This window comes from Oncorhynchus keta, chromosome 18 (genome assembly GCF_023373465.1).
Source record: "Oncorhynchus keta strain PuntledgeMale-10-30-2019 chromosome 18, Oket_V2, whole genome shotgun sequence".
In the NCBI taxonomy this organism is placed as follows: domain Eukaryota; kingdom Metazoa; phylum Chordata; class Actinopteri; order Salmoniformes; family Salmonidae; genus Oncorhynchus; species Oncorhynchus keta.
This window is the reverse complement of record NC_068438.1, coordinates 1,032,986-1,048,396: the sequence shown is the minus strand read 5'-3', so window position 1 is coordinate 1,048,396 and position 15,411 is coordinate 1,032,986. Positions and strand designations below refer to the sequence as shown.

General features: G+C 44.8%; 1 protein-coding gene across 3 annotated transcripts in view; it reads left to right on the top strand.

The window, feature by feature from the left end:
• Window positions 1–10,635, top strand: part of ostn (osteocrin) — a 33,063-nt gene extending 22,428 nt beyond the window's left edge. For 2 of the 3 annotated variants that reach the window (XM_052467089.1, XM_035791304.2), the window contains exons 2-5: window positions 6,483–6,581; window positions 7,881–8,101; window positions 9,666–9,785; window positions 10,235–10,635. In XM_052467089.1, the coding sequence (XP_052323049.1) occupies window positions 6,483–6,581; window positions 7,881–8,101; window positions 9,666–9,750 (405 nt within the window). In that variant the 3' untranslated portion in view covers window positions 9,751–9,785; window positions 10,235–10,635. Of the gene's footprint in view, window positions 1–5,475; window positions 5,679–6,482; window positions 6,582–7,880; window positions 8,102–9,665; window positions 9,786–10,234 lie in introns of those variants that run through there. The other variant, XM_035791305.2, reaches the window with a different exon arrangement.
• Window positions 10,636–15,411: the final 4,776 nt, after the last annotated feature.

The following is a 15,411-nucleotide window of genomic DNA, read 5'->3' as shown; positions in this document are numbered from 1 at the left end:
TACTATTTTACATTCTGTTTTATATGAAATGTAAGAGCCTTAATGTGTTTGGACCCCAGGAATAGTAGCTGCTGCCTTGGCAATAGCTAATGGGGATCCCTAATAAAAACACATACACTCCCACCAGCTCAGAGCGGCATCCATATACTGGAGTAGAAGAGACAGAGAAAGTAGGTGGGCATGCATTCACCAGTAGCATGTTGGGTGTTAGTTCGCTACTTGTTTGCTAAGAGTTGAGTTGCTAAGAGTAGCCACTTCGCCCCTGTAGTCCTCTGCAGGCAAGCATTTGCTACATTGAATGTCAAGACGGTCCACATTGTCCCAGAATAGAGCAAAATAAACACAGCTCCTGCAGCGTTGAAAACATGAGTTAGTGTCCTGCAGTGTAAACTACAGGCTAGCTAGGCTAGCTTGCCTAGCTGGGCTTACATGTCTCTCTTCTTGACAGGAATTTTCTTAAATTTGCTTTTAGCTACAGTGAGTTAACAAATACATCACACAAATCACCTCCCAAAACAAGCATAGCCAGTGAAATGGCAAATACACAAGCAACACACAGCCGAGTCACACACCAGTGCATCAAACAGAGAGAAAGCGGAGGACAACATTTTCTCTGTGCCAATCTGTAGAATTGCAGCAATTTACCAAGAAAATCTCGCTTTGGGCCCCCAAAAGGCTAGGAAGTACAGGTAATTGGACATGGCCAATGAGTATTCTCGTGAGAATTTGAAGTATGAAATGATAACAGATAAGCGACTATTAAAACAAGTTAAGTATCAGGCTCTGGTCAGTTCTATCTGAAGTCAGTCCATTCACAAAGTAAACTGAAATTCCAATTCTAATTAAAAATTATCTTCATATTTACAATAGGAATTTCAGTTCTTGAATTTATTTAATTAAGATAAAATTGACATCAGACACTGATACGTATGTACAACTATTCTGAAGTTCACAACAGGAGCACAAATGCATTGTCGTGGCATTATCATGGTTCTGGTGTTATTACACATAGTAATCAGAAGGGGGCAGGATAAACCAAACAGGCCGATGATGGAACCACCTCCATGTAAGTCCCAGGAGACACCACCCCTGTGTTATCCAATAGCTTAAGATATCAGTGATACAGGATAGGTGAGACACAGACAGACAGTAGGCATGTGTATATGGAAGTAAGTCACCCATAGGGAACTAGGGGAGAACGGGGATTATTTGTACATACCCTGTTACAGAGGTCCCTTGTTTCTTGTGTCCCCACTCTCCCCTATAGTCCCAACAAGTTGTGCTTCTTTCCACAGTAGAGTCAGCTGAGGGACTAGCCCGGTCACTGATCCAGGCTAGGGTTAGGGGCGACTGGGGTTGGCTGTTACATCCTGTGGCCATGTGTTTGTGTAAAGGGAAGGGATGAGGTGTGTCCCGGGTTCACATCCACCCCATTCTCACATTCAGGGCGGCGAGCCATGCCGAGCTCCCAGTATTTTCACAGATGGAGGTAAAGGTAAATACCAAGCTCTATATCGCAGTAACCCAAGACGGCCAGTGTTTCTGCATCTGACATCTTGGAGAGGGGTACACACAGACAGTAGACACACACACACACACAGACAAACACTACTGACTTCGTAATTGGTGTGTGAATGTGTTAGTATTTTTTATCGCTTTGGTACTATTTTCACAAGTATGTGGGACATTTTTTTTTAACTTAGTACAAAACTCCAAACTGGTAACACCTGTAATGTAGTCAGTCTTACATTCAAAACCTTTCATTGTGCATTAATTTTGTTTGCTGACATATTTCACCACACAACAATTGATCCAAAATATAAGTTAACAATGAAATGTAATAACTACATTGGTTTAATCACCAAAATACAACTGTTATTTAACAAGCATTTAATCCAATAGCAAAACATTTAAGATACATGTTTCAAAATTGCCCTTTGAATGTGATATGATACGGTACTATAAATTATAGTGCACTACTCTGTTTTCACATTGGCAATACAAATTGCACTACCCATTAAAATTTACTGAACATTAAATGTCCATCATTTATATCCCTTGATCAAACGTGGGATCATTGAAAACATCTTTCCAATGTAATCAAATTAAAGAAATTAACTAAACCATTTTTAGCAGGCACTTAGTTGGCATCAAGTCTGTCTTGAGCATTCGGCCATAGGTTCTCCTCGAAATCGCAGGAAATGTCCTCATTGTTTATGCACCTGGATTGAAATCATTGCATGCCTCATCCATGGCCTGAAGGAGGGTGGTATAAAAGCTAATTTTCCACCTATATTGTCATCGTGTATTGCAGGGATCATCAACTATGGATGGTTGGGGGGGCCGGAACATAATTGCAAATCATTTGTGGACTTCAAATTGATCGCAAGAACCACAAACAGAAATAACATTTGACGAAAACATAATGATTTCAAACATAATGATTTCAAACTATGTGTGAGAACAGATATCCAAAATTAAAATCGCTTGGAGCTGATTTCAAATCAAAGCAAATGAAATGTATTTATAAAGCCGTTCTTACATCAGCTGATATCTCAAAGTGCTGTACAGAAACCCAGCCTAAAACTCCAAACAGTAAGCAATGCAGGTGTGGAAGCACGGGGGCTAGGAAAAACTCCCTAGAAAGGCCAGAACCTAGGAAGAAACCTAGAGAGGAACCTCCCCATCACAAAATTTCCTGGTGTTTTTTACAGTGCTGAATATCCAACAAAAAAACATGTACTTTGTTTGTACTTGGGAGGCCAAATAAAACCCCATTTTATTTCTTTATTTTATTTTTATTTCACCTTTATTTAACCAGGTAGGCTAGTTGAGAACAAGTTCTCATTTGCAACTGCGACCTGGCCAAGATAAAGCATAGCAGTGTGAACAGACAACACAGAGTTACACATGGAGTAAACAATTAACAAGTCAATAACACAGTAGAAAAAATGGGCAGTCTATATACAATGTGTGCAAAAGGCATGAGGAGGTAGGCGAATAATAAAATTTTGCAGATTAACACTGGAGTGATAAATGATCAGATGGTCATGTACAGGTAGAGATATTGGTGTGCAAAAGAGCAGAAAAGTAAATAAATAAAAAAAAACAGTATAAAAACAGTATGGGAATGAGGTAGGTGAAAATGGGTGGGCTATTTACCTATAGACTATGTACAGCTGCAGCGATCGGTTAGCTGCTCGGATAGCTGATGTTTGAAGTTGGTGAGGGAGATAAAACTCTCCAACTTCAGCGATTTTTGCAATTCATTCCAGTCACAGGCAGCAGAGTACTGGAACGAAAGGCGGCCAAATGAGGTGTTGGCTTTAGGGATGATCAGTGAGATACACCTGCTGGAGCGCGTGCTACGGATGGGTGTTGCCATCGTGACCAGTGAACTGAGATAAGGCGGAGCTTTACCTAGCATGGACTTGTAGATGACCTGGAGCCAGTGGGTCTGGCGACGAATATGTAGTGAGGACCAGCCGACTAGAGCATACAAGTCGCAGTGGTGGGTGGTATAAGGTGCTTTAGTGACAAAACGGATGGCACTGTGATAGACTGCATCCAGTTTGCTGAGTAGAGTGTTGGAAGCCATTTTGTAGATGACATCGCCGAAGTCGAGGATCGGTAGGATAGTCCGTTTTACTAGGGTAAGCTTGGCAGCGTGAGTGAAGGAGGCTTTGTTGCGGAATAGAAAGCCGACTCTTGATTTGATTTTCGATTGGAGATGTTTGATGTGAGTCTGGAAGGAGAGTTTGCAGTCTAGCCAGACACCTAGGTACTTATAGATGTCCAAATATTCAAGGTCGGAGCCATCCAGGGTGGTGATGCTAGTCGGGCATGCGGGTGCAGGCAGCGATCGGTTGAAAAGCATGCATTTGGTTTTACTCGCGTTTAAGAGCAGTTGGAGGCCACGGAAGGAGTGCTGTATGGCATTGAAGCTCGTTTGGAGGTTAGATAGCACAGTGTCCAATGACGGGCCGAAAGTATATAGAATTGTGTCGTCTGCGTAGAGGTGGATCAGGGAATCGCCCGCAGCAAGAGCAACATCATTGATATATACAGAGAAAAGAGTCGGCCCGAGAATTGAACCCTGTGGCACCCCCATAGAGACTGCCAGAGGACCGGACAGCATGCCCTCCGATTTGACACACTGAACTCTGTCTGCAAAGTAATTGGTGATCCAGGCAAGGCAGTCATCCGAAAAACCGAGGCTGTTGAGTCTGCCGATAAGAATAACAGATTTGGCCTGCAGGCTGCCACTTCGGGAACCCTGGTGTATATTACAGTATTGTATTGTACTTATGTATTGTAGTGGTCCTGTATGTGATTCAGTTCATAAGATTTTGGATACATGTTTACTGTACAGGGTATGCATTACTTGCTTGTTTTGGGCTTTCTGAATTATTTGCGTATTGGTATTGCATTGTACTGATATTGTATTACTGCGCTGTAGGAGCTGGAAACACAAGCATTTCGCTGCACCTGCTGTAACATCTGCTAATCCGTTTCATGTGATCAATAAACATTGATTTTATTTGTTAGAGTACATTTGATCTTGTCAATATCAGATTTTTAAAAAATCTAAATAGTCATCATCATTGTAGTACTGTACATTTGCGTATACAGTACCAGTCAAAAGTTTGGACACACCTACTCATTCAAGGGTTTTTCTTTATTTTACTAGTTTCATCAAAACTATGAAATAAAACATGTGGAATCATGTAGTGACCAGAAAAGTGTTAAACAAATCAAAATATATGTTATATTTGAGTTTCTTCAAAGTAGCCACCCTTTGCCTTGATGACGGATTTGCACACTCTTGGCAAGAAACACGAGCAAAAGACATTACACCGGTAGAAATCTGTCCTTTGGTCTGATTCACGCAGTCTACTCTGAACAGTTGATGTTGAGATGTATCTGTTATTTTAACTGTGAAGCTTTTATTTGGGCTGCAATTTCTGAGTCCTTATTTGAGATTTTTGGTTCGATTTGCTGTGCTTTGTGAGACGCAGAGTAGGTGAACGGATGATCTCTCCATGTGTAATTGTGGCAGAGTTTTCACGTATACTCCCTCACCGGCGCTCTAGGTCTCCAGGCTGCTCGTTATGGCGCACCACCGTGTCAGACTCACCTGGACTCCATCACCTCCCTGATTATCTTCCCTATGTATGTCACTCCCTTTGGTTCCTTCCCCAGGTGTTATTGTTTCTGTTTCAGTGTCATGCCTGTACGTTGTTCTTGGTTCTTGTTTTGTATCATGTTTAGTTCATTTACTGAATTATTCACTCCCCAAACTTGCTTCCTGACTCCCAGCGCACACGTCACAGGGGTCTATGATTTATTTAGGATTCAAGGCACACTTAACCAGCATGGCCACCACAGCATTCTGCAGCGATACGCCATCCCATCTGGTTTGCACTTAGTGGGACTATCATTTATTTTTCAACAGGACAATGACCTAACACACCTCCAGGCTGTGTAAGGGCTATTTGACCGAGAAGGAGAGTGATGGAGTGCTGCATAAGATGACTTGGCCTCCACAATCACATGACCTCAACCCATTTCAGATGGTTTGGGATGAGCTGGACTGCAGAGTGAAGGAAAAGCAACCAAAAAATGCTCAGCATACTGTATGTGGGAACTCCTTCAAGACTGTGAGAAAAGCATTCCAGGTGAAGCTGGTTGAGAGAATGCCAAGAGTGTGCAAAGCTGTCATCAAGGCTATTTGAGGAATCTCAAATCTCAAATATATTTTCATTGATGATAGATGATCCCATATGTGTTATTTTATTGTTTTGATGTCTTCACTTTTATTCTACAATGTATAAAATAGTAAAAATAAAGAAAAACCCTTGAATGAGTAGGTGTGTCCAAGCTCTTGATTGGTACTGTATATCGTACTTTTCAGGTTTCTACTTTACAGACTTACATTTTCAATATGTAGTTCTCAAAATCTGTAGTATACAAATTAGTTTACATGTCAAATCTATATCATCAATTAAGAGCAGTCGGATTAAGTAATACTACAATGTGTTTTAACAAAAAAAAATTATCATATCAAAAGTAACGTGAGCATTGCCTTGTGAAAGGCAATTACTTTATATGAAGATGTATTGCAATGTGAAACATGTATTTCTAAATGGAACACTGATTAAGTTTGGTGAAAAAGTGACTGACTTTTTGTTTGTTTTGAAATGAGTTTTGAAGCAACTTCATTTTTGATGATCGGTTTTGAGATTTGTACTAAGATTTGTAAAAATGTACCACATACCTTTGAAAATGGCACCAAAGCGATAAAAAAAACTAAGTGAGAACTATGTATGGGTTATACTGCTTAAAGTGTGTATTGTATGTGACAACTATTATCGTTACTCGTGAATATGCTACAACGTTATAGCTTTGATTTCATGTTCTGTACACTGTAATGTACAGATGTGTATGTCTGATCCTGATCTGTGTGTGTGTGTGTGTTTCAGATGCTGGGGTGGGGTTGTGTGCTTCTCTCGTGTCTCCTGACGGTGACTCTGTTCCACTGCAGCGTAGACAGCCTTCGCCTCACCCAGGAGAGCCCAGAGGTGAGATCAGGATAGTGTGTGTGTGGTGTGTGTGTGTGTGTGTGTGTGTGTGTGTGTGTGTGTGTGTGTGTGTGTGTGTGTGTGTGTGTGTGTGTGTGTGTGTGTGTGTGTGTGTGTGTGTGTGTGGGTTCACCTGGTCACATATGAGTTCCATGTATCAGTAACTACTGTATAACTGGTGCCAAGTGACCTGACCAGGAAGAACCCCTGACCCTGAACATAATAATATTATAGAAATCTCCTAACACCTGTGTGGTCCAGACTTGTGTTCAAATAGTATCAAGCTGTGCTTCATTGAGCTTGCTTGTGGCAATGAAACGTATGGAATAGTCCCAAAAGTGCTAACTAAGTTAATCTGGCATGCAAGCTTAAGCTAACACTCAAGGTATTTGAAAGAAGGCAAATCCTATTGGAACCCAATTGTGGTGTACTCCTCGTTCCCACCCCAGGATAGTAAACTGGCTGAGGGGAGGAGCGTCCCCCTTCCCCTTAGTCCTTGATCTTCGTTGTTTGCAGATCTGTAAGGTGGAAGTAATATGGTGGAAGCTCCATCATTACACTGCTTATAACTATCTAGACCCTTCCGATCTACAAACACTGAAGGGTGAAGGGTTAGGGCCAAAGGGAAGGTGCAAAGAGCAACCTGGATCCAGCTGAGTAAGTGCTGTTAGTAAGTGAGTGAGTCAGTGATTGAGGACACGCATGCACGCAGAGTGAGGGAGGTCCAGGCAGAAGAGTTGGGGAAGGTACTGTATCTGCACGGCCACGGACGGTGGTGGCTGTGTTATTCTGTCTCTCATCGGGATGGTCAGAACATTTTCTCTCCCCGATCTGATTATGTGGAACGAAATGGCGAGATGACGGCCTGTCATCGCTTCTGTGGCACTGCCTGGGCTGAGCTATAAATACCACACAGCGCTGTTCCCAGGAGAGGCAGAAACAACAGCCACGTCAGAGGGACAAGGGAGGGGGGACACAGGGGACTGTCTGTCTGTCTGTCTGTCTGTCTGTCTGTCTGTCTGTCTGTCTGTCTGTCTGTCTGTCACAAAAATGGTATCCATAAGTTCATCTGACTCTGGGGAAGTAAATAAAGGGCCTCATTGCCAAAATCTTTTGTATACCACAAAGCAAAAACATTTTGTGTGACAGCTAATGAACGCATTATCTTGATTAACCATCCACTTTGACCTTGTGGTAAAGGTTATTTTAGACCTCAATATGTTAACCCATTCTTTACTTCCTACCTAGTGTTAGAAGTTCTTATTGACTTTCTGTGTTTTCCTATTGCTGTTGTTGTAGTACCTGGACCCGGTGGTTCTGGAGGAGTCAGGCCTGCAGGCCCGGTCCAGTGAGCAAAAGGCAGCAGGGGCTTTGACGGCCAAGTTACTACTACTTGACCACCTGGACCGCCTGGAGAACGATGTCATCGAGACCAAGATGAAGAGGAGCTTCCCAGGGTCCAACACTCCACTGGACCGCCTCTCCATCAGCACCATGGATCCTAAGGGCTCCAAGCAGAGGTAGGTACTAACCACTTCGAGAGAGAGACTACTTTTGGTGCTATTTATTAAGACATCAGTAAAGCACTTCCGTACTCCACCCTTGACGCACATACATGAATAGACCTACACACGTATAGTTAAAGGGGCAGTTTCCCGGGACACAGAATATAACTTTATTTGTAACAAGTGTGGTCCTTAACGTGAAATGCTTACAAGCCCTTAACCAACAGTGCAGTTCAAGAAGAGTTAAGAAAATATTTACCAAATAAACTACAGTAAAAAAATAATAAAAGTAACACAATAACGAGGCTATATACAGGGGGTACCGATACCAAGTCAGTGTGCGGGGGTACAGGTTAGTTGTGGTAATTTGTACATGTAGGTAGGGGTGAAGTTATGCACAGATGATAAACAGCGATTAGCAGCAATGTACAAAACAAATGGAGACGGGGGGTGTCAATGTAAATAATCCAACTCTTCTCTCTCTTACTTATTACTTAACAATATTATATATTTCATATCTTATCTTTCTATCATAGCCCAAACACTGGCTATTTCGATTTGACGAGGGTCAAAACAGTGGCCGCTTTAATTGGTTGTAGCTTACACACAGGCAGATTTAATTGGTTGAAGATCAAAACAGGCTTTTGATTGGCATGTGCATCGTGGAATAAAGGCTTTGCTGTTTCTTCCAAGCGAATGAGCTGTGTGAGATTTAGTGTCAAGTCATGATGAATTATCAGAGCTTCACCGTCAAATCAGTCATGCATTTAAAATGATTTGATTTGTATGGACTTGGTGCCTTAGTCATAGTTGTACCGATGAGAAATGTTGAGACCTGTGAAAGGTTTACCTCCTGGACATTTACAAATGAAGCATTTGTTGAAAATGCATATATTGTATTAGTGAGTTCCACTGTGACATGAACATGACGGCGTTATAAGACCACCATGTCAGATGACGGCCGTTGTCGTAACAGAGGAAACAGGTTGCATTATGACTACTGATATAACACCCCTGGACAGAATGGACAGCAACCTTCCTATTTCAGTGCATGGCAGTCTAAATGTCAAAGGGAAACAACACTTTCATATGCATAAAATTATTCAATTAGAATTAGAAAGAACGTCATTGTCCACGCAATGTGAACATTTGGCTTCAGTTTCACCACAAATTAGTTTTTCCTTTTTTATTTTTTATTTACCAGGTCATGCAATGCAATGTATTCAATGTTTTTGATTCAGTAAATACAAATGAAACTTATTTGAAATCCATTTTTCAATTGCAAGTTTATTCAAATTCGATTGATGATACATTTAAATCATGTTCTAAACGGAATATTCATATTTGAAATAACCACCACCATATTTGAAATAACCACCAGGATTAGGCTGTTACACATACAGCCAGTTTTCCAGACACAGATGATGTTTATTCCAGAACTGAAAAGCATTCTCAATGGAGATTCTCCATTCAAAGAGCTTTTTAGTCCAGGACTATGTTAAGTTCACCTGTATCTGGGAAACACCAGGCCCATAGGATAAGTGAAAGGTAAATGGTGACGGTTTATATCCCCCAACAGGAAAGTTGTTGAACTGCCACGGAGGCGAGTGAGTGTTCCTATCGACCGGATCGGAGTGGGCCGTCTACCTAGCAGCCGAGGGTAGACCCCCCCCATCCACCCACCCCCTTACTTGGACAGGTAAAGGACAAGCCCACAGAGGTGTACACAGGGTCATGTTCATTAGGGAATGCAACCGTTTTAAAACGTATTGCAACAGAAGAAAATAGGGTTTCTTAATGGACAAGTCTTGTTAGTCCCTCTTTGTTTCAATCTATTTCCTTCCGTTTAGTGCCTAATGAACAAGACCCAGTTTTACCGCACACCATTATATACTGTACACAACAGTGTAATATGAATGACTTATAACATAGGGTCCTGTGACCTGACCAGGAACAAATTTGGGCCCTAAGGAAAAGCAGGTCACAAGGTCAGGAAAAACATGTCCATTATACATAGCGTAGCTACAAATACAGTAACTCTACAGTGGATCAGACCAGATATAACTTATTCTTACAACAATTTTTTTGAAGACATGACATTGAAGACCACTCAATGTAATCTGTGTCTATTTTCTCAATTTTCCACAGGGGATTCTACCACAGGTAGAAGATGCATGGAAAGCACATCAACACCCCACGACAACTCCTCTTGCCCAACCAACCCCCATCTCACCCCATCACCCTACATACGTACACCATGGCACAAATCACTTCCTCGTTAAAGTTCTGATGTGAAGTAAAATACCCTCCCCTCTTCCTCCCCACTTCCTTTCCCCATCCTCAGTGGTGATACTGTGGGGGGATACAGTGTGGCAACGTCCTAAAAAGCACATCACTAACATAGCAACACACCTATTTACCCATAATGCCTGTGGGCACTCTTGCCTTTTTTGCTCGTTTGTAGTACATGAACACATGGTCTGTCTGTTCACTTTGACTGAAGGCTGACTGGGTGGCAATGGCCTTGACATTAAAAACGGATTATAAGACAACAACTGACTCAAGTGTTTTACTTTCATGTATTGGTACAACTTTGCATTGGTACTGTGATTGCTCATTTCTGTCAGAAAAGTTTACACACATACTTAAGAAGACAGAGTAAAGTTAAATTGATTATATTTGAATTCACAATGTTGAAAGCACATTGACTGTCACACCCTGATAAGTTTCACCTGCCCTCATTATTGTCTCCACTCCATCCAGGTGTCACTTGTTTTCCCCTGTGTATTTATCCCGGTGTTCAAATTAAAAAAATTCAAATCAAATCAAATTAATTTGTCACATACACATGGTTAGCAGATGTTAATGTGAGTGTAGCGAACTGCTTGTGCTTCTCGTTCCGAAAATGCAGTAGTAACCAACGAGTAATCTAAACCTAACAATTCCACAACAGTATTTCCATATGAGATGAGTAATGTAGGGTATGTGAACATTATATTAAGTGGCATTGTTTAAAATCAATTTCCATTATTAAAGTGGCTGAAGTTGAGTCAGTATGTTGGCAGCAGCCACTCAATGTTAGTAGTGGCTGTTTAACAGTCTGACGGCCTTGAGATAGAAGCTGTTTTTCAGTCTCTCGGTCCCTGCTATGATGCACCTGTACGGACTTCGCCTTCTGGATGATAGCGGGGTGAACAGGCAGTGGCTTGGGTGGTTGTTGTCCTTGATGATTTTTATGGCCTTCCTGTGACATCGGGTGGTGTAGGTGTCCTGGAGGGCAGGTAGTTTGCCCCCGGTGATGCGTTGTGCAGACCTCACTAACCTCTGGAGAGCCTTACGGTTGTGGGCGGAGCAGTTGCCGTACCGGGCGGTGATACAGCCCGACAGGATGCTCTCGATTGTGCATCTGTAAAAGTTTGTGAGTGCTTTTGGTGACAAGCCAAATTTCTTCAGCCTCCTGAGGTTGAAGAGGCGATTGCTGCGCATTCTTCACAACGCTATCTGTGTGGGTGGACCAATTCAGTTTGTCCGTGATGTGTACGCCGAGGAACTTAACTTACTACCCTCTCCACTACTGTCCCGTCGATGTGGATAGGGGGGTGCTCCCTCTGCTGTTTCCTGATGTTCACAATCATCTCCTTTATTTTATTGACATTGAGTGTGAGGTTATTTTCCTGACACCACACTCCAAGGGCCCTCACCTCCTCCCTGTAGGCAGTCTCGTCGTTGTTGGTAATCAAGGCTACCACTGTAGTGTCGTCCGCAAACTTGATGATTGAGTTGGAGGAGTGCATGGCCACACAGTCGTGGGTGAACAGGGAGTACAGGAGAGGGCTCAGAACGCACCCTTGTGGAGCCCCAGTGTTGAGCATCAGCGGTGTGGAGATGTTGTTACCTACTCTCACCACCTGGGGGAGGCCCGTCAGGAAGTCCAGTACCCAGTTGCACAGGGCGGGGTCGAGACGGGTTTGGAGGGTACTGTGGTGTTAAATGCTGAGCTGTAGTCGATGAACAGCATTCTCACATAGGTATTCCTCTTGTACAGATGGGTTAGGGCAGGGTTCAGTGTGGTTGCGATTGCGTTGTCTGTGGACCTCTTGGGGCAGTAAGCAAATTGGGGTGGGTCTAGGGTGTCAGGTAGAGTGGAGGTGCTATGGTCCTTGACTAGTCTCTCAAAGCACTTCATGATGACGGAAGTGAGTGCTACGGGGCGGTAGTCGTTTAGCTCAGTTACCTTAGCTTTCTTGGGAACAGGAACAATGCTGGCCCTCTTGAAGCTTGTGGGGACAGCAGACTGGGATAAGGATTGATTGATTATGTCTGTAAACACACCAGCCAGCTGGTCTGCGCATGCTTCGAGGACACGGCTGTGGATGCCGTCTGGGCCTGCAGCCTTGCGAGGGTTAACTCGTTTAAATGTTGGGCCCTCCTGTTGACCAGATTTAACTTCACCATATCCTAACGTCCAGGGTCAAAGAATGTGAAGCCTGACGCCCTCTCCCGCCTATACAGTTCCTCTGCCACACCCTCGACCTCTGAAACCTTTCTCCCTACCTCATGCCTTACTGCCACTGTGGATTGGGGTATTGAGAACCTGGTCCCGAAGGGGACCCGGCTAACCGTCTGTTTGTCCCTAATCCAGTCCGGTCCCGTGTCCTGGAATGGGCTTATTCCTGCAGGCTGACCTGTCATCCAGGGGCCCGCCGTACACTAGCTTTCCTTCGACAACGTTTTTGTTGGCCCATAATGGTCTCTGCCTTCGTCACCGCATGCACTGTGTGTGCTCAAAACAAGACTCCACAACAAGTTCCTTCTGGTCTCCTGCAGCCACTACCGGTTCATCGTTGTCCCTGGTCTCATATCTCTGGACTTTGTCACTGTGCTGCCTCCATCTGATGGCAACACTGTAATTTTAACGGTAGTCGACTGGTTCTCTAAGGCCGCCCATTTCATCCCTCTCCCCAAATTAACTTCTGACAAGGAGACGGCCCAGCATATGTTGCAGGATGTCTTCCGAATCCATGGACTCCAGGTAGACATGGTCCCCGATCGGGGTCCTCAGTTCTGGAAGGCATTCTGCATCCTTATTGGGTCGTTGGCCAGCCTGTCACCCTGATTCCATCCCCAAACTAACGGTCAGTCAAAGCGAGCCAACCAGACATGGAGACCACATTAAGGTGCCTGGTCTCAACCAACCCCACTACCTGGAACCTTCAACTGGTCTGGGTAGAGTATGCCCGGAACACTCTTCCCAGTTCTGCCACGGGACTCTCCCCCTTCGAGCCTCCACTCTTCCCTGAACAAGAGCAGGAGGTCAACGTACCCTCGGCCCAGATGTTTGTCCACCGCTGTCAACGTACCGGGAGAAGAGCTCGGGCGGCACCTCTCAAGACCAACTCCAGGTATCGTCGACAAACAGACCGTCTCCGGACCCCAGATCTTCACTACGGCATTGGACAGAGGGTATGGCTGTCCACACAGGACCTGCCTCTTTGGGTAGAGTCCCGCAAACTGTCCCCTCGTGTCATTGGTCCTTTTCCCATTGTCAGAAATATGTGTATAGGTGGCAGGGAGTCAAAGCAGTGTAAAATGGAGTCTTTTAATAAATGTCCAAGTAACATGCTCCATAACACTAATAAGGAAAATGAATGTAAACAAATATGGGTACGAAAACCCGACACGCACCTATACAAAAAACACTACACTGACAATAAACAATCTCTGACAAAGACATGTGTATTTAACCCTCTGTTTCCCCTCAACAGGTAATGAATGGAATTGAAAACAGGTGTGTGGGAAGACAAGACAAAACCAATGGAAAATGAAAAATGGATCAATGATGGCTAGAAGACCGGTGACGTCGAACGCCGAGCACCGCCCGAACAAGGAGAGGCAACGACTTCGGCAGTACCCCCTCCCCTGACGCGCGGCTCCTGCAGCGCATCGACACCGGCCTCGGGGACAACCCGGAGGGCGAGGTGCAGGGCGATCCGGATGGAGACGGTGGAATTCTGATAACATGGAAGGATCTAACACGTCCTCCACCGGAACCCAGCACCTGAGGTAAGACTAACCGAGATCCCCGGACGCTCCATGAACGCCTTCCAGACCCTTGATGTGAACTGGGGACCTCGATCAGACACTATATCCTCAGGCACCCCATAGTGCCAGAAAACGTGTGTAAACAGGGCCTCTGCAGTTTGTAAGGCTGTAGGGAGCCCGGGCAAAGGGAGGAGACGACAGGACTTCGAAAACCGATCCACAACGACCAGGATCGTGGTGTAACCCTGTGAAGGTGGAAGATCAGTCAAAAAATCCACCGACAGGTGCGACCACGGCCGTTGAGGAACGGGTAGAGGTTGTAGCTTACCTCTGGGCAGGTGTTTAGGAGCCTTGCACTGGGCGCACACCGAGCAGGAGGAAACATAAATCCTCACGTCCTTAGCTAAAGTTGGCCACCAGTACCTCCCATCAAGACAGCGTATCGTCCGACCTATCCCAGGATGACCAGAGGAGGGTGAAGTGTGAGCCCAATAGATCAATCGGTCGCGGACAGCAGACGGAACGTACAGACGACCAGCTGGACACTCAGGGGGAGAGGGCTCTGCACGTGACGCCCGCTCAATGTCCGCGTCCAGCTCCCACACTAAAGGCGCCACCAGACACGAAGCTGGGAGTATGGGAGTGGGATCCATGGATCGCTCCTCTGTCCTGGTCTGTAAGAAAGAGTAAACAAAACGAGTGAAAAACATGGCCCACCTTGCCTGGCGAGGATTCAGTCTCTTCGCCTGCCGGATGTACTCCAGATGAGAAAAGGGTGTTTAGCCCCCTCAGGCCAATGCCTCCACACCTTCAAGGCTTCTACGACAGCTAACAGCTCTCGGTTCCCCACATCATAGTTTCGCTCCGCCGGGCTGAGCTTCTTCGAAAAGAAAGCACAGGGGCGAAGCTTCAGTGGCGTACCCGAACGCTGAGAGAGCACTGTTCCTATCCCAGCTTCGGATGCGTCCACCTCCACTATGAATGGCAAAGAGGGATCCGGATGAGCCAACCCAGGCACCGAGGTAAACAGAGTCTTCAGGTGCCCAAAAGCCCTGTTCACCTCAGCCGACCACTGCAAGCACACCGGGCCCCCCTTTAGCAGTGAGGTAATGGGAGCAGCCACCTGACCAAAACCCCGGATAAACCTCCGGTAGTAATTGGCAAACCCTAAAAAACGCTGCACCTCCTTTACCGTGGTTGGAGTCGGCCAATTACGCACGGCTGTAATGCGGTCGCTCTCCATCTCCACTCCTGAAGTGGAAATCCAATGCCCTAGGAAGGAG